At 48.3% G+C, this 18,856-nt stretch overlaps 1 protein-coding gene across 4 annotated transcripts in view; it reads left to right on the top strand.

The window, feature by feature from the left end:
• The window catches only part of SEMA5B (semaphorin 5B), a 123,348-nt gene that overhangs the window by 80,561 nt on the left and 23,931 nt on the right, over positions 1 to 18,856 (top strand). For all 4 annotated transcript variants that reach the window (XM_032267727.1, XM_032267730.1, XM_032267729.1 and 1 more), the window contains exons 3-5: positions 2,002 to 2,205; positions 7,062 to 7,161; positions 11,092 to 11,137. In XM_032267727.1, the coding sequence (XP_032123618.1) occupies positions 2,052 to 2,205; positions 7,062 to 7,161; positions 11,092 to 11,137 (300 nt within the window). In that variant the 5' untranslated portion in view covers positions 2,002 to 2,051. The remainder of the gene's footprint in view (positions 1 to 2,001; positions 2,206 to 7,061; positions 7,162 to 11,091; positions 11,138 to 18,856) is intronic.

Consider the following 18,856-nt stretch of genomic DNA (forward strand, 5'->3'; position numbering starts at 1 on the left):
ATTTTTTAATTTATAATCTGTCACAGATGGATACTTATGTAAAATTCAATAAAAGTAAATTACTAGAGAAATGAATTGAAAGGAAGCATGCAACATACAAGCCTGAATATTTTTTTATTAGATTCAATACACTGAAAATTACTCTGTCAAATTATTGTAAAGATTTTTAAACACTGACTCTCAAACCTCTGCATTTCTCTGACCGTGGAGTTGTTCCAGTGTGTGAATCGACACTGGTCTGTGGAGCACACTTTGAGAAGCACGAGTGTAGATGCAAAGAATTAGGTTTGCTAGGTCAAGGGGTAATTACACGGGCAGTTTTGCCAGATATTGCCAGGATAACCCCACAGGGATTGTGCCGTCTTGCACACCCCGACCCCCACAGCAGTATATGGTAGTTGCTCTCTACCCACTGCTTCACCGAAAGACTGCAGCATCTAACTTGGATTTTTGCTAAACCAATAGATGAGAAGTGATATCTCAGTCTGTTTTAATTTGTGTTACTCTTATTATGAGTGAGGATAAGTGTCTTTCATATTTTAAGCCCCTGTTTGTATTTATATTCTTTGCCTATTTTTCTACTGGATTGTTAGTCTCTTCCTTCTTGATTCCTAGAAATTCTATAATCACCTGATGGATTCACCTTGCCCGCTGTCCAGAAAAGCTGATGCATTGAGAAGAGCAGATTTTTCCAATAGAGAAAGAATTTAATAGAAGCAAAGCCAGCTAAGCAGAAGGACAGGTGTTTATCATTACTCAAAATGGCCTCCCCCGGAATTCAGAGGTTAGGGTTTTTTAAAGGATAGTTTGGGGAGCAGTGGGGTTAGGGAGTGGAGAGTGCTGACTGCTGAGGTCATGGACGAAATCATAGGAACTTAAAGCCCCTCTTCTAGTGCCGAGTTCAGTTCCTGGGTAGGGGATCACAGATCAGATGAACCAATTTACCAGTCTGGGTGGCACCAGCAGATCCAACAGAGTGCAGTGTCTGAAAAATGCCTAGAATACCAACCTCAGGTTTTACAATCATGATGTTATGTATAGGAGCAATCAGGAATCTTGTGACATCTGGCTGAATGACTCGTGAGCCATACTTTCCTACCTTGTGGCTAACTTGTTAGTATTACAAAGGTCTGTTCCCCAAGTAAGGAGGTGGTTTGCTTTGGGAAGGGGCTGTAATCTTCTTTGCTTCGAAGTTAAATTGTAAACTAAATTCCACAGTTAGCTTGGCCTAGGCCCAGGAATGACCAAGGGCAACTTGCAGGCTAGAAACAAGATGGAGTCTGTTAGGTCAGATTTCCTGCACTGTCATAGTTTTTGCAAGGGCAGTTTCAGTTCTTTATATATATTAGGAATATTAGTTTCTTGTCTGTGATATGAATTGCAAATATTTTTTCTAGTTTGTCATTTCCCTTATGATTTTGATTGATGTTGTTTTGGGGGAGAGGAAAGGGAAGTCCAGGTGTTTGTGATTTTAATGTAGTCAGATTTATCAATCTTTGATGGTTTCTGGATTTTGAATCATGGTTTCCCATGCCAAGGTACAGAAGATCCTGCCAGAATTTTCTTCTAGTATTTTTATGATTTTTAGCCTCAACGTTGAAATCTTTTGTCTATTTGGAATTTTTCCTAGTATATAAAGTATGAGTTATGGATCCAGATTTATCTTTTTACAAATAGTTACCCATGGCCTCAGCTCCGTTTATTAAAATCCCTAAGATACTACCTTTATCATTAAAACTAATTTTAAACCATTTGGGATCATAAATAGAAAAGGCACTATAATTTGTCAGTTTTGTACAGAATACTATTACAAGGGAAATTAGCTTTCAGGGGATGATCTATATCTTTGGATTTACCAGAGCAGAGCGAATCCTGGGTAACATAAATACAATAGAAATTTATTTTTCAAACCCTGTGGGGCCACTGACAACCACAAGCAAAGTGAGGGCGGCGGGCCCAGATGGAGGAAGCACTTGGTGAGACTGAGTGTTTACGTTGCAGGTCTCCTCCCCTGTCTGCCTCCCGGAGCTAGGACCGCAGAGGGGCCCATCATGGTGGTTGCAGGCCCCCTGGCTGTCTCGCTGTTGCTGCCCAGCCTCACGCTGCTGGTGTTCCACCTCTCCAGCTCCCAGGATGTCTCCAGTGAGCCCAGCAGTGAGCAGCAGCTGTGCACCCTGAGCGAGCACCCCACCGTGGCCTTTGAAGGTAAGAGCTGCTTCCTGTTTGGACCTGTCTCACAATAGCTGTGTCCTGAAGGACTTAGGTCAGACCTTGGCAGGATGTTTCTGGCTGTTGGATGTTCTTGGGATGTTCATTAACTACTGGGTCCCGGGGTCCTGAGACTCTTCCTTTGGTAATGGATGTTTTAAAAGGATGGAAAGTGATGGACTGGAGGGGTCTAATTTTTGTCTCTAGGTAATTTATTCGGGCCCTTCATGCATGCCAACCTGGGGGAAAGGGAGTCTTTTGCTAGAAAAGGAAGTTGTGGATGCACTGGGTGTGGGTGGCCAGGGGTCTCAGCATGACTCATGCATTAGGAGATCTCTGGAAATCTGCTTTCTGCTCTAAGGGGCTGCAGGGATCCCTCTCTTTAGGGTCTTGGGAAATTCCAGTGCAAGGGCCCTGGTGACTCATAACTCCTTCTGTTTGTCAAGGGAGGGTGTGAGAATGTCCTATTAAAGTGTTTCCCAAACTGGGATCTGTAAATCACTGGACATGTTCCAAGGAGTCTGTAAACTCTTGATAAGAGTTTCTAAAATTAGCATATATATTCTGATACTTGCTAAAAACACACACACACACACACACAAATACCAGAGCATTCCAGACATTCTGTCATGACCTATTACCCAGTTTGGAAGGGGGGTTCCTGGTTGTGCTACAGTCATTAGTACTTCTTAACCCACCACCCACTTGGCAGCTCTCACTGGGATCTGCAGATGTAGTCTCGGGGGTCCCCAGGTTCTTAAGTTTGATAGACACTGGCCAATTTCCTCCTCATAGTAACCATGTTGGGGAGGAAGTGCAAGGAGACTGTCACTGCCATTTACAGATGGGAAGGCCTAGGCATGACGGGCCATCCTCAGTGCTGGGCTCCTGACTCCACGTGCAGTGCTCTGTCCATTGCCCACTGCAGAGCCGTCAGGTGCTCTACACTCTGGTGGCCCAGACAGGAGGACACACAGAGCCCCATCCTGCAGGAGTGGGTCAGGCAAGATGCATCAACCAATGAGGCCTAGGATTTGAGAGGTGGGAGAGGCAGTATGCAGGAGAGTCTGGGGACGTTGCAGAAGGGTGGGATTCCCAGCTGTGGCTGACTCCTCTCAGGGAGGAAGGTTTCTAGCTGTCTCGTTTGAGCTGGGATCCAAAGCTTTGAAGGCTTAAGTGGATTAAAGTAAATTAACAATGTCCTAAGCCTGCAAAACGCGTGCACACCCTCCGACTTCTGATGGCTCCTGGAGTGCTGGTGGCTGTCACTGAACAGAAGGACAGAGGGGAATGGAAGTAGTGGATTCTTAGGGCTACCGCCCTCATACTGGGGCCCTAATGAAACATTTCCTCCCAGGGGCTTTGTTGGGGGGCACTATTGGCCTGGCTGAGTCTGGGGGCAGGGACGTGGAAGAGGAGCTGGGGAATCCCTGTCCCCCCACTAGGCTGGTCTCTGTTGGTGCAAACTGGGTTGGGGGAGGAAGTCAGAGAGGTGGGAGATGCCTTCCTTGCCTGCCTGGGTTCCTTGAGACCATTTTTGATCCTCAGGTACGAATTGAATGAATCTGACTTCTCACCCCACCCTCCTACAGAATGAAGGAATGCCCTCCTCCCCTTCCCTATTCTGACAGCTTTCAGTTTTCCTAACCATTTGCTATATTTTCATTGTGCCTTGCCTGGTACCAGGCACAGAAGAGGATGCTGTGGGGCCTCAGAGGCGAACAGTTTCCTTTGCATACCTAATGATCTCATACTGTTGGTAAAAAGTCACTGCCTTTGGTCCCTCAGCCCAGCTGGCACTGGTTCTGCTCTTGGACCAGGACTAGTTCTCTTGTGTTCCCACATTCCTTAGTGTGGCTGAGCACACAGTAGGGACTCAGTTCGAGCTGGGCAAAGGACTGTGCTCTGGGGATGCTGCGTTGGGGAGAAGTGGCCCTAATCCCGGACAGCACCAACCCCAGCCTCCAAACCCCCTAGGATGTCACACTTCCTTTCTGACCAATCTTCAGGCTGCCAGCCTTGTAACTGTGAGTTTCCCTCTCCCCTGACACCTGACTGAGCTGTGAATAACCCCTAAATACCCTAGAGGAGCTGCCAGTCGCAGAATCTGACTGCTGTTTTTCTGTTTTGTAAGGTTAAATTTTCTCCTGTGGGTTTCTCTTAAGGGGGGCCAAGCTGTGTTTCTCTTCAGCCTGCATATTCTCTCGTTTGCCAGTGTTACCTTTCTAGGCGGCAGGAGAAGCCAGCCTGGATTTAACGCTGTCAGTGGTTAATCCACAAGGTGGGTAATTGAATTGACTGTAATTAAAATCACAGGCGCGTCTTGGAGAATGTCATTTTTCCCTTAAAGTCACCGTCCAAAGCCTTCACCACACACGGAACTCGGAACGTGCTTGGTGTTTCAAAGACAGCCTTCCCTCTGGTCCCCTTGGCCTGTTTAATGCAAGCAGGCTGGTTCCCTTCCCAAGGCTCCCCCAGGATCCCTGTCCTTTGCCCATCCCCTTCTCTCCCCACTTCCCCATCCCCTTCTCTCCCCACTTCCCCATCCCCCTTGCCCTTGTGGGCCGGGGCTACGGGAGGCAGAAGGGAACTGGAAGAGGCCACCGCCCTCTATGCCCTCACTCCCACCTCCCCATTTTTATCCCAGCTTCTACCCTGTTTCCTCTTCTTTCCCCTCCTCCCCAAGAAAGGGCCTAAGTGAAGACAGAGCTGAGAGTTCCCAGATGGAGTACTGCAGACCCATCATGCCACCTCCTCCCTCATTCAGCTGCCTACATCTGGAATGCCCTTGTCAAAAGGGAAGGAGGGAATTAAGGTGTAACCTGTTTGCTGCTGTTAAGGAGCACTCAGTCTCATAGGGATAGGGAAGACCCCACCCTATACACACAGAAAAGATTTGACCACATTTAGAGTGACAATAACATACAATGTAAATGGAATGGAAAAGACAGAACATGAAACAAAATAAGATCAGGGTGGAGAGGTTGTAATCCAGGAAGGCTTCCTGGAGGAGGAAGACCCTTGGTTTCATTTCTAGGGTAATATAATATTTCTCCAGGATTTCTAAGAAGTCAGCTAAAAATCCAACCCATCAGACTCCAGATCCACTTCTTATCCTATATCATCCAAAAGCCATCATGGCTACATGACAATTCTTGCCAACCTATAGTCACCTGCTGGGGGCAGAGGCAGGCCCAAGGGGATTGCTTCATTTTGCTGCAGTATTTCTTTCTTCTTTTTTTAATCATGCCTATCACAGTTTTCTGAAAAACATCCAACTCACAAAACCTCCAGTTCTCCAGGGAGCGATTAAGTGTTTGCCTGTCGTGCAGAAATGAAGCGCTGCTTTTACTCTGTAGTGGAGGGATAATGAGCAATGATTTATTTCCCTTGGATTACACACACAGGCTCTCTCTCTCTCTCTCTCTCTCTTTCTCTCTCTCTCCCCCCACCTCCTCCCCCCACCTTCTGTGAGCCAGTTGCTAAGGCACTGTGGGGAGAAAGCACAGTGCCTCCCGTTACCCCTGAATCTTTACCAGCTTCGGCATGAAACTTCCTCTATTCCATGGCTCTGTCCTTACTGGTGTCAATTCCCTCCCGTCTGTGGGCCACGCATGGGCTGAGGGAGAGCTATCAGGAGGCTGTGAACCAAGAAGGGACAAGTGTGTCTCCAGCAGGAGGGAGGCCCTGCCAGACCACTACCCATCCTCCCAGAGGCTGTGAGGTCTCCTATCTACCCACCCAGTCCCTTTGAAAGGCCTCGATTAGGAACAACCTTCCTTGGAGGCAGGGTGGACACTGATCGCCCAGTCTCGGCACCTTCCACCTCTGCGGGATCTTGTCTGAAAATCCAATTCCCCTCATACAAGAAGGGATTGAGGATTATTCATATATATGTTCAAACACGGCTAAGTGCTGGACTGAGCCTGGAGATCTAGGAAGAAAGTCTTTCTTGGCTCCCAGGGCAAACTACCAGGCTAGACACACAGTGTGGCAGTAAAAGTAAAATAGAAGACTATGGAAGCCCTTAACCCGGCTTGAAGCAGGCAGGGAAGGCTTCTTGGAGGAGGTAGGGATGGGGGTGAACAGGAATTGTTCCATCGAAGGAGAACAGAAGCACAAAGGTTTGCAGGCTCTTGTGGGATGGATTTGGGGCAGTGTGAAGTGTTTGTTTAGTGTGGCTGGGGTGGAGAGTTTAGGATATGTAAAAGGCGAAGCATCGTTCTTTCAGGGGATCAGTAAATAATCACTGTGCTAGGAACTGGACTTGGGAAGACCGTGAGCCAGAACCCAAGGGTCTTTGCAGGAGCTGGACATTTCCTGGGGGTAGTTGGGAGCTGTGAACAGCTTCTGGGCTGGAGAGTGACATGACCATATTTGCATTTGAGAGGAAGTGCTTGGGTTGCTTTGTGGGAAATGGACTGGAGGGGCAGGCATGGAAGCCAGGCTGGTTAGGAGGCTGTCGGCACTGCTCCAGACAAGAGCTGGTGGTGGCTTGGATGGGGGTGGGATACAGCAGGAAAGAAGTGAATGGATTTCAGAGGCAGTTTAGAGGTAGAACAGGCAGGATTTACCAGCGTGTACTGATGTGGCTAGTGAGGGTCTGCGGGGAGTCAAGGGCGAGTGTAGGTGTCCCTTCGTGCCTCTATGGGAAGGATCATACCCTCCTCTGAGCTAAGTGACTGCAACACCCACTCCCAAGTCCCTGGGGCCACACAGAGGTGGGCAGGTCTCCTGGGTGCCATCACCCCACTTTCCCCAGACTTTCACCCTTCTGTCCTGTGGTCTGCTGTGGGTGCAGCTGGGAGCTCCTGGCTCTTCAGTAACCTCAGAGTTGCCTCTCCCTCCACCAGATCTGCAGCCATGGGTCTCTAATTTCACCTACCCTGGAGCCTGGGATTTCTCCCAGATCGCCCTGGACCCCTCCAGGAACCAGCTCATCGTGGGAGCCAGGTAACAAGGGACAAGAGGGTTGGGGCTGGAGGTGCAGGGGCTTGGAGCTGGGTGGAGGGAATATTTTTCGGGATGAATTCACCTGGGCAGACCCACGTGCTGGGCCCGTCCTCACTGCTGGGCCCTCTCTGTGTGGATGTCTGTCCCCTTACAGAAGGAAGCATGTTTTGGTTGGGAGGGGGCGAGGGTGACTCTTGACCCCACAATCTCAGTCAGCTGCAGGCCTCTATGGTTGGCAGTTAGTGAGGGCAGGGACGCCTGCTGGCCACCTCCTGACCTGTCCCTGCCCGGAGGCCGGGACGGCTCCCTGGGCCAACTCCCTGGGAGCTCAGTGGAGAAGGTGCCCAGGAGCCCCCTGCCGGCCAGCCGGTGGCCTGCACCTGGGACAGCCGGGTAGGGGTAGACCCTTCCCTGAAGGACCTCATTTGCCTGTGGCCTGACCTCTTAGCCCACTATTCAGATCCAATATCCAACAGACAATACTCTCCGGGGGGACCTGTGGAGACTCTCTGGGTTGGACTAGGAGGAGCTCATTCCTCATGAAGCCATAGACCATCAGCTCTGGCAGGGAGAGGGCTTAGAGAGGGCCGACTCTAGCGGCTCTCACAGTGCTGTCCCTGGCCCCACAGCACCTGAGAATGTGTTGGAAATGCAGACTCTTGGATCCATCTCAGACCTCTTGAGTCAGAAACTCTGGAAGAGGCAACTGTGTTTTAGCAACCCTCCAGATGGCCTGATCACACTCAAGTTCAAGAATCTCTGGTGTCGTCCCACCGTCCTCATTTTAAACAGGCGGTAGCAGAGGCCCAGAGAGGGGAAGGTGACCTTTCCAGCATCACACAGCATGATGACAGCAGGATGTGGGTACTAGAGTCAGGTCTCCTTAACCTAGGCCTAGAGTTTCTCTGCAGGTCCATCCATCTCATGGCCTGGGACTGCACTGGTATTTTTCAGCTCTGTAGCCCAGAGGTTCTGACTCAGTGGGTGTGGGGTTGGGGAGAGGGTGGCCACTGGGTCGGGCACTCCTGAGCCACGCTGTAGCTGACCGTCCTTGCCCTGGAGCTTTCTTTAGTGTCTCCACTCCTTCATTTGCTGTATGAAAATGAAGCCAGTCAAGAACAGAGCTCTAGACTAGGCTTGAATGAGCTGGGTTCCTGTCCTGGGGGATCTTGACCTTGGCACCTCCGTTTCCTCATCTGTAAAATCTGGGTTACAGTCTCTGTGTGGCCAACCTCACAGGGCTGCTATAAAGCTGGGCCTGAAAGCATTTTTGTTTTCATTTTTTAATTTTTAAACTATTTTGTCTTATGGTAGGACATTCAAAAGGTGCAAAGAAGTATATGGCGAAAAGCAGGGCCAGCCCCTCAAACAGGCAGGACCCCTGACTGAAGGTGCACCCAGTGGTGAGGTTCTTGACCCCCCAGAGGAGTCTGTCCATATGCAAGTATACAAGAGGATGGACTTTGTTTTCCCAGCAAAGAGAGTAATTGTTTTACTCTCTATTTTGAGATGATTGTAGATTTACCTACAGTTGTAAGAAATAATAGAGAGAGTTCCCATATGCCCTTCATCCGGTTTCTCCCAAGGCTATCATCTTGCATAGCTGTAGGACAACATTACAATCAGGAAACTGGCCTTGATGTGATCCTTCAACCTAATTCTGATTTTACCCGTTTTACATGTGTACCTTAAAAAATCCAAATCGTAGCACCTGAACCTTTTGAAAGCATTTCAAAAGCTGCCATTTATTCCATACTGGCCACGTGGCAGGCACTATTTTATGTGCCATATATGTAGTAAGTCAGTTACTGCAGGTAGTAAATCACACACATATTTAATACAAGTAGTAAGTCATGCCTGCAGTAAATCGTCAAATCTTCACAAGTGGGTGAACCCAGGAAGTGGGTTCTATGGTTACCCCCATATTATGGACCAGGAAACTGGATCTCGGAGCAGTTAGGTTACTCTGTGACTGTGGTCACACTGTTCTTCCTGACCCACTCCCTGGCTTCCCCCAGAAGGTGGTCATGTTTTCTGTCTGGAGGCTTCCCACACACAGACGGACAGAGGGACACCTTTTCCTGTGTCCTTGAGCCTGGCCATGCCCTCAAATGGACAGGGGGAAAATCCGTTCTAGACCTGGTCCCTTAGGCTTCTTAGAGCCAATGTAGTGGGTCCTCACCACTTTCCTTTCCTATTTCCAGGTCATTTCCCTTCCTCCTTTTCTTCTGCCTGAATTTTTTCCCCTTATTTCTGACCCCTGGACCTCTGGTATTCAGGCTAGGGAAATTTTATATTCATTTATAACTCTGCCTTGTTCCACAGGAGATTTCGGGTGGGTCAAGCTACAGAGATTTCTCTCTGTTCTCACATTCCAGCTCCCAGGAGAGCTGACTGCGATGTTGTGATGAATGATTTTTGATGGATAAAAATGAATAAAGTGATGCAATGTTTCCCCTAATTTGTTAAAGCTGTGAGCAGATGCCTGTGTTACCTGAGCAGGCAGCTGGGGCACAGCCATAAGCTGGAGCTCGTCTGTTCCCAGGCCAGGAGGGTGGGATGGGGAGAGCTCTGCTAAGGACTTGGAGTGGGGGTTGGGGAGGGACAGCAGAGGCCTGGAGCCAAAGTCACCCGGGAGGCCCGCCCAGCCCCAGGACAGCAAAGAAGCTGAGTGGGGCCTGGGCCTGGAGCCAGAGCTGGGAATAGAAGCCTCCTGGCCTGCGGCGTCTCCTTTCAGCTCTGGATTCCTTCAGCAGGGCCCTCTTTCTCTTTCTGGCCCACTCCACGGCCTTTCCCCTCATTTCTCTCCTCAACTGAGGTAGGCCAGAATTTTCTGAAGTCTTGATTCCTCAAAAGTTCAGGAACCAAAATAGGAATAGCCAAAAGAAGACAGAAGAAGCAAAGAAAGAAAATTGTTGGCGAAAACCAAGACTTTACATCTGTTCAATGTGAACAGGGCCTTTTACTGTGCATCACACCATCCCTGTGTCCCCACAGTCCCGTGCAACAAGAAAGACAGCCATTCACTTCCCCACTGTACAGATGCAGGCACTGAGGCTCTCAGAAGGCCCCCAGCAGGTGGCTGAGCTGGAAGTCTCCCCGTCTGTGCATGGTGGCCTTCTGGCTCCAGCGTCCATGCAAAGCAATTTCGCAGTAGCTGACACTTAGAATACTTCATAAGTGTCTGATATCATCACTGTTAGGAGTAGCATCTTTTTTACCACTGAAGGTAAAAACTGTACTGGAGGTGGATGAATCTGGAAGCCCTGTGCAGGCTGGACTGGGGAGAGGGAGGGTGAGGTGGTGGATGGGGTCGTCTGGGCTAGATGAGAGAGGGTAGTCCAGAGAGGCGGCCACAGAAAGATCAGACTCGGAGTCACTGACTGCAAGAGAGACTGCAGGAGATGAACAAACAAACCAGACTCAGGATCCTGGGGCCCAGAGCCAGGAGAGGTGGCTGGCCTGTGTGAGGAGGAGTGGGTCAGGGTGGTGGGCCAGTGTAGGAGGAAGCTGGCTGTCTGCATCCCTGCAAGAGTGCTGTGAGGCTTTCCATTTAACAGCCTCTGTGGTTGGAAAAGGTGGGGTCGAGGGGTTCCTCCCTGGGCCTGCTGAGTTGGCTGGGAGCAGAGACACCTGGGACTTAGGAGAAAGTCTGGGTTTGAATCCTAACTCCTTCACTTACTATCTTGTGACTGGGGCCATTTACCCACCTTGCTTCCTCATCTGTAACATGGAGCTTCCTGAATTTCCTCCCAGGGTTGTGTGAAGATTAAGTGAGCAAATAGAGGTAAAGCTCTCTTTGGGGGTTGACCCTAAGCAATCAGCACCCAGTCCTGGCATCCCAGGAGGCCCGAGCCAGGAGGCTGCTTGCTCCCTGGGTCCTGCCTGCAGATCCATTTTCACTTAGGATGTCTGTTTCCGTTTTCACAGGAACTACCTCTTCAGACTCAGCCTTGCCAATGTCTCTCTTCTTCAGGTACGAATGCTCCCTTTCCTTCCCTTCCTGTAATTTCCCCTATTCCAGAGCCCAAAGTGGGGCAACACAAATGGTGCCATTCAGAGTTCAGCCCCTAAAGCTGGAAAAAGGAGCCACTTGTTCTTTTCACTGGCCGTCAGATCCCAGCTATCAGGGTCACTGTGGGGAAAGCATGTGGAGGTGGGGTGTGGCCCACATATACACGGAGACATACACAGGGCTCTTGCATCATGCAGCAAGGCTGCTAATGAGGAAGGGAGGAAAAGAACACCAGGCTGGGATGACCAACTGTCCCTGTTTGTCTGGGGCTGAGAATGCAGAATTTTCAGTGCAAAAACTGGGACAATCCTGGGCAAACTGGGTTGGTTGATCATTATAAGTCCCCAGCCTAGATCCACGGGAGGGTCTCTGAGTTCGAGCCTCCACGGAAAGGGTGTTCTTAGTTCCTATCCTAGCCCAGTCTGAATGATCCCATTCTAACTCAGCATTTTCTTTGAGCAGTGATTGATTTATTATCTGCTGCCAAGAAGGACTTCCCAAGCATAATTCCCTAAGTGCTCTGAGAGGCATTTTAATGGGACTCCTTGATCCAGAACATTTATCCCAGATTGAGAAACAGATGCCAAACCATCTTTGCAGTGGCTGAATATTGTAGAGAAAGGAAGGCCATCTCTTCTTCAATGAGAGGAAGGCCTCAATTCTCATATCTAGGAGACATGTTCTGGTCTCCCAATGATTAAGCATTCTTTGGGTGCATCTCCCAGTGATTAAGCATTCTTTGGGTACATCTCCCAATGATTAAGCATTCTTTGGGTACCCCCTAGAACTAAGCTAGGGGCCACAGGACTATAAGATATGCAGAGTTTCCCGCCTTCAGGAAAACATGATGAATGACTAACCCAATCAGAAGTTAGAACTTAATCATGTGCTGGGCTGTTTAGTATAGAGTTTCACTGCCACAGGGGAGACCTCCCTGAGAAGCTGGTATGACATTCTGGCCACACCTGGGTCCACACACCCAGGGGTATTGCAGCTCTTGAATAGTTGCTAGAGGGGAGGTTTAAGGAGGAGAAAAAGTATGCCCATTGGAAGGGAAGGGTTGGGAGGAACTCCGGCAAGTTGAAAGGAAATGCCATTTATCTATTTATCTGTCCATCTGTCCTGCTATCCATAGCTTTACCGGCCAACCTGCCCATTCACCCATCTATCCATTCACCCACCCAATAAACATTTATTGAATAACTACTAAAGGCCAGGTCTCGTCCTAGGCATGGTACAAGGCATTTGAGTTCCAAAGTGAATCAGGCCCAGTCCCTTGCCACAAGGAATATGCATATAAGAGATCACATATGATTCCCTTGAGGGGCTGTGCAGCATATTCCTGGGATCTGGGCTGGAGCGAGGCAGGGGAAGTTTCCCAGAAGCAGCATCTTGTGGCCTGTCAGCTCGGTCACAGGCAGCCAGTCCAGAGCCTAGTTTCCAACTGGGGGGAAAGTAAGCCAAGATGCCAAATCCAGCAGGTCAGGGCCTGGGTGAAGCCAGTGCAGAGGGGGTTCAAAGTGGATAGAAGAAGGTGGACCCAGGGGTCCCACCCTGAGCTCCAGGCAGCTGGCTTTTTTCTTGGTTCCCGTGGTCTGCAGATGAAGGCCTTCTGGGAGTGTAATATGCCTGAAGGGAGGAAGAGAAATAGATACACAAATAAAGGCAATGCTGAGGGGAGGGTTTGGGAGGGGTTGCCTGCAGGCATGAGAAACCCTCTGGGCTCAGTAGGGTCTGCAAAGGCTCCCAGAGGAGCTGTTCTTGAGCTGGAGATGAAGGAATGTGTTTGCCAGGCAGCTAAGGAGGGGAGCAGAGGTGTGACATGGCATGCAGCACTGAGAGACAGGATCAGAGGGTGTGAGCAGGGTAAGGTTAGCAGGTGAGGCCCAAAAGAGAGATGTAGCACTGCAGGGGGTCTTCCTTGCTGTGCTGTAGGGTCCCTATTTTGTTCTGAAGGTTATAGAGATCCATTAATGAGTTTTAACCAGAGAAGTGGCATGACCAGATGTGGTGTTTAGATCACCTGGCACAATGCAGAGACTGGATTCATGAAGGAGCCAGTTAGGAGACAATTGCAATAGTCTAGGCCAGTGATGGAGACAGTGAAGGAAGGCAGTGGCGGTGGGGATGGGGAGAAGACAGAGGACGGGATCTTAAGGTGCAGGATCATATGGGCCCACAGCATCACAGACTCCAGGGGGCACCGGGCGCACTGTCTCCTTCATGAGGGTGACCCTGGGGATGTTGGGGAAGTTGGCTGCCCTGGAGGATTTAGTGATGCTTGGACCACAGTGGTGACATCTAGGTTTCTGGCTTGCACAGCTAGGTACCATACATTAGGATGGGAATGGGGTAACCTGACTCGAGGCCACTGGCTCCCGCATGGCTGCATGCTGGAATCACCAGGGGAGCTGTAACAAATTCGGTACCTGGGTCCCACCCTCAGAGATCTGGACTTAGTTGCTTTGGGTTACAGTCTGGGCCCTGGGATTTTTACAAGCTCCCAGGTTATTCCAATGGGCAGCTAAATGTAGGAAGCGCTGCTCTAGAATGTCAAGGTCTTCTCTGTAGATGCTGCCCAGCCTACCTGACCACTGTCCTGTAGGTCATAAGTGACATACCTTATCTTAGGACTGTTAGGACTCTGTTAAGATTCTGCACTTGATGACTGAGTTCTGGGGTTTTTCATCCAGATCAGTGTTGACCTCGCATCAGCCTGGGGCAGGTGTCTTATGGCAGTCCATAGCTCAGGCTTGGAGCAGAGGCTCAGCTCCAGGGGCTTTCCTACAAACCAGCCCCCAAAGCACCAGGAACCAGTTTGACCACTTTCCCCAGCAGGTCTCTTAGGGGCCTGACCTCAGGATTTCCAACTGGATTCGCTGTTACAGAACTCAGGAAATAAATACATTTTATTCCATGTTCCCACCCTGGGGTGTACCATCAGTCCACAGAGGGGAGAGAACAAGCAAGGGGTGGGAGCGGGCTGTCCAGTGTCCCCTGGAGCAGACCTTGACCTCTGGTCTTCAGTGCCTGGTCCTCCTGTCTGTTGCCTCACCTGGTGAGGAAGCCCTGACTTGTGACTCTCAAAGACTGACTTCAGGGATTTCCCTGACAGTACCCTCTCTGGGGGCTTTGGGTCCCTGGTTATAAGCTTTCAGTCTGCTGTCACCAGCAACCAAGTGCTAAAAATGATCTGCACCAGTTCACTGACAGGGGAGGCTGGGCCAGGGCAACCCAGCCCAGCTTCCTCTACTCTTTCTGTGGCCTGGGGCTACACCTGGGTTAAAATTCTCTATTAGGGAGCTAACTGATCCTCCCACTTGGCCCCAGGGCATGATTTAAGCAAATTTAAAACCCAGTGCTTTAATGATAGTTTAAATAATTAACATTCCTTAAAGAAAAATCTAAATGTAAACAGTTTTTGCAAACCAGTATCCATTAAGGGACTTCTAAGTACCTAACTCCTATTAAACAATTTATGTAAACCACTCTTCCTTAAAGAAAATCGAATGCCCAGCTCCTTCCCAATCCTCCAAGCTCTGAAGTAGGGAAGAGGCGCAGCTAGGAGCAGATGGAGCAGTGTGTGTGTTGGGGGCAGAGGAGTGGGAGGAAATCAAATCAGCTCACCTGTGTGGTTATCAATGTAACTTAATAAACCGGTACTGGTAAAGAAAAGGAGGCCGGTGATCAACCGCGTCCCCGGGCTGCTGAGAGGACCAGCATGATGAGCTGTCTTGGAGTTGGCAATTAGGAGATCGTGAGCGACCTTTGCCAGAACAGTTCCACGGGACGACCTGGCTAGAGGCCTAATTGCAACAGATTTATGATCTTGGTTTGCCAGATATCCTGCAAGGCAGAAGCGAGGTCTGTTCTGTACATATGCATCAGGACGCATAATGGGGCTTTGTTCCGGCCTGGGCAGACATGGAGGGCGATGCCTGAGCTCTCTTCCAGTTTATCTCCACGTCCTCCAAGCTCAAATCTGGCAGCCCTGGAGAGGTTTGAAGTTTAAACTCCACTGAGTAGTGGACTTAATGCTTCAAAGATGCGTTGACACTCAGCCATCGTCCCTGGCTCCCAAGTGTCTGTGGGAGTTGTTGAGTTCACACGGAGACGATCCACGTCCCTGAGTGTCGCCTGCCCCCTCTCACAGCTTGAAAACCATGCAGCTACTCTTACTAGAGATGGCCATCCTGGAATTTCTGGGACAGCCCTTGTTTAAAGCACTCTGTGCTCCAGATTGATCAGACACATCTTCTCCACCCCTCCACAAAACTCCACTAAAAAGAGTGAGAAATTTTAAAAGGTACACATTCACAACAGCAGACAGAATGAAAAACATATCAGTGAAGAAGAGATTACACATTCTAGGGCAATGGAAAGTGAATAGAAACCGGGTGCGGTGGCTCACACACGTAAACCCAGCATTTTGGGAGGCCGAGGCAGGTGGATCACCTGAGGTCAGGAGTTCAAGACCAGCCTGGTCAACATGGTGAAACTCCATCTCTACAAAAATTAGCTGGGCATGGTGGTGGGTGCCTGTAATTTCAGCTACTCGGGAAGCTGAGGTAGGAGAATTGCTTGAACCTGGGAGGCGGAGGTTGCAGTGAGCAGAGATCATACCACTGCACCCCAGACTGGGCAACAGACAGAGATTCTGTCTCTTAAAAAAAAAAAAAAAAAAAAAAAAAAAAAAGAGGGCGGGGCGGGGTGGCTCACGCCTGTAATCCCAGCACTTTGGGAGGCCGAGGCGAGTGGATCACAAGGTCAAGAGATCGAGACCATCCTGGTCAACATGGTGAAACCCCGTCTCTACTAAAAATACAAAAAATCAGCTGGGCATGGTGGCACGTGCCTGTAATCCCAGCTACTCAGGAGGCTGAGGCAGGAGAATTGCCTGAACCCAGGAGGCGGAGGTTGCGGTGAGCTGAGACCGTGCCATTGCACTCCAGCCTGGGTAACGAGAGCGAAACTCCGTCTCAAAAAAAAAAAAAAAAGAAAAAAGAAAAGTGAATAGTGCAATCCTATTGACTTAGCAGAGCAGATCGGCTTGCAGAGGGGATGCAGCGGGCAGGCAGCTGACTCCTCAGGAGGGCGCCAAAATTGCGTGCCCCCTAGGCAGGAGATGGGGGAGTCTTTGCTGGAAAAACTCAATAACTCCAGAGACCAGACTTTTAGAATATGACATAAAGGGTCTCCCAGTGAAAAAGGCTCCTCACCCAGCACTCTACGAGGAGCCCGCCAGTCTATATGAGCCCTCCCATGGAGTTTCCAGTGAGCTGCTTAGTACTTTACTCTTAAACAGAGATGCTTTTTTTTTTTTTATCATGTAAAATGTTATACACACACAAAAGCAAAGAAAATTGTACATGAACCCCATGTACTCAATAGCAGCTTAAAAGTTTTAACAATTTTCAGCTCATGGTCAATCATCATTCATCTACATACATCCCTTGACTTATCTGTCCTGAAGCAAATCTCAGACATATCATAACATCCATAAATATTTCAGTATACATTTCTAAAAAAATAGGGATTTTTTTTTTATATGGGTCTGACTCTGTCACTAAGGCTAGTGACACGATCATTACTCACTGCAGCCTGTAATTCCTGGCCTCAAGCAGCCCTCCTTTGGGAGACCTCCATCTCAGCCTCTTAAAGTGCTGTGATTACAGGTGTGAGCCACCACACCAGGCTGCGATTCTTTTTTTGTAAAAGTGGTCCAAAGTTAATAATGTCATATTACTAAATGTCCCGTTGATGTTTACATATCCCTACTTGTCTTATAAAATTCTAAAATAATTTTGATAATTTGAATCAGGATCCAAATATGCTGCAATTTGTTGATATGTCTCTTACATCTCTTTAAAACAAAGTTTCTTTCTGTGCCATGTTTTATTGAAGGAACGTGGTCACTTGTCCTATAGAGTTTCCCACAGCCTGGATTTTGTTGATTGTAATGCAGGTAGCATGACTGAACATGTTGCCCTTTTCCCTGTATCACCTGTACATTGATTGCTAGAGCTAAAAACTTCATTCTGTTTAGATTCTGGCAACATTACTTCGCAGGTGGTCTTGTGTCCTTTCTTTAGGAGGTACATAGTGTCTGATTTTCTTTCTTTTGATATTAGTAACCAATGATGATCATTTTCTAGATTTCTTAATTCTTTAGGTATTACAATTGATTAACGGAGCTACTTATACAAAAACAAACTTTTTGAGCCAGGAGCGGTGGCTCATGCCTGTAATCCCAGCACTTTGGGAGGCCGAGGTGGGCAGATCACCTGAGGTCAGGAGTTCGAGACCAGCCTGACCAACATGGTGAAAATCCATCTCTACTAAAAATCAAAAATTAGCTGGGAGTGGTGGCTCGCACCTGTAATCCCAGCTACTCAAGAGGCTGAGGCAGAGGAATCACTTGAACCTGGGAGGCGGAGGTTGCAATGAGCCGAGATACACCATTGCACTCCAGCCTGGGTGACAAGAGCGAAACTCCGTCTCAAAAACAAACAAACAAACATTTCTTCTCATCTACTACATGATGACCCAATGATATAGTCATATAGGAAAGCCAGGATAAATATTTAATATTCCATCTTTATTTACCAGTTTTCAAATAATCAGCTGGTTTGCTAGTATCTTTCAATGGTGATCAATTAATTCGTCTTTTATTATTATGTTCACCACAGACACGTAAATATAAACATTATTGATGTCTTTCAATCCATTGCAGTTATCTTTAATGACTACCCCATCTCACCATCGGGGGACCTCTTCATGTTGGCTCCCGGATCCTTTAGACCCACCCTAGTCATCTTTGATTACATCCTTGCTGTCTGATGTGACAGAGAGTTTCAGCCCTACCTTGTGCATTTGCTGCCCTAGATCTGGAATCAACCATTTCTCTAAGAAGCCCTGGTCCCTTTCTGGGGGAAGTGGTTAGTAATTTATTTTTAGGTTTGAACAAATAGCCAGAAATCACCAGACATTTGAGGAAAGCCTCTAAAGTGAAAGAGAAGGACAAAACAAACAAATAGAATGAGAAATACTTTCAGAAACAGAAATAATCAGAGAAATAAAAACAATTGTTTTTTGGCTGGGCAGGGTGGCTCATGCCTGTAATCCCAGCACTTTGGGAGGCTGAGATGGGGCCTGAGGTCAGGAGTTCAAGACCAGCCTGGCCAACATGGAGAAACCCCATTTCGACTAAAAATACAAAAAATTAGCTGGGTGTGGTGGTGTATGCCTGTAATCTCAGCTATTCAGGAGGCTGAGGGAAGAGAACTGTTTGAACCTGGGAGGTGGAGGTTGCAGTGAGCAGAGATCACACCACTGCACTCCAGCCTGGGCAACAGAGCAAAACTCTGTCTCAAAAAAAAAAAAAAAAAAAAAGTTCAATTAATGATAAGTAACCAATTAGTATCTTCTGAGATATAAAAAATATTTTGTTTATAAAACAATAAACTTAAAATATGGAAATTTAAAATATGATTGGGAAACTAAAAATTGAATTGAAGGATTAGAAGATAATGTTGAAGAAAAACCTACCAGAACAACAAAAAACAAGAAACGAAACATAGGGGAAATACATCAGAAAACTAGAGGATCAATGCACAAAGGCCAAAGGTGGATTGGAACATTAAGAGTTCCAAAAAGAGAACAGAGGAAAAGGTGAGGAAG

The sequence above is a fragment of the Sapajus apella genome, unplaced genomic scaffold (genome assembly GCF_009761245.1).
Source record: "Sapajus apella isolate SASKATOON/1434 unplaced genomic scaffold, GSC_monkey_1.0 scaffold171, whole genome shotgun sequence".
Classification (NCBI taxonomy): Eukaryota; Metazoa; Chordata; class Mammalia; order Primates; family Cebidae; genus Sapajus; species Sapajus apella.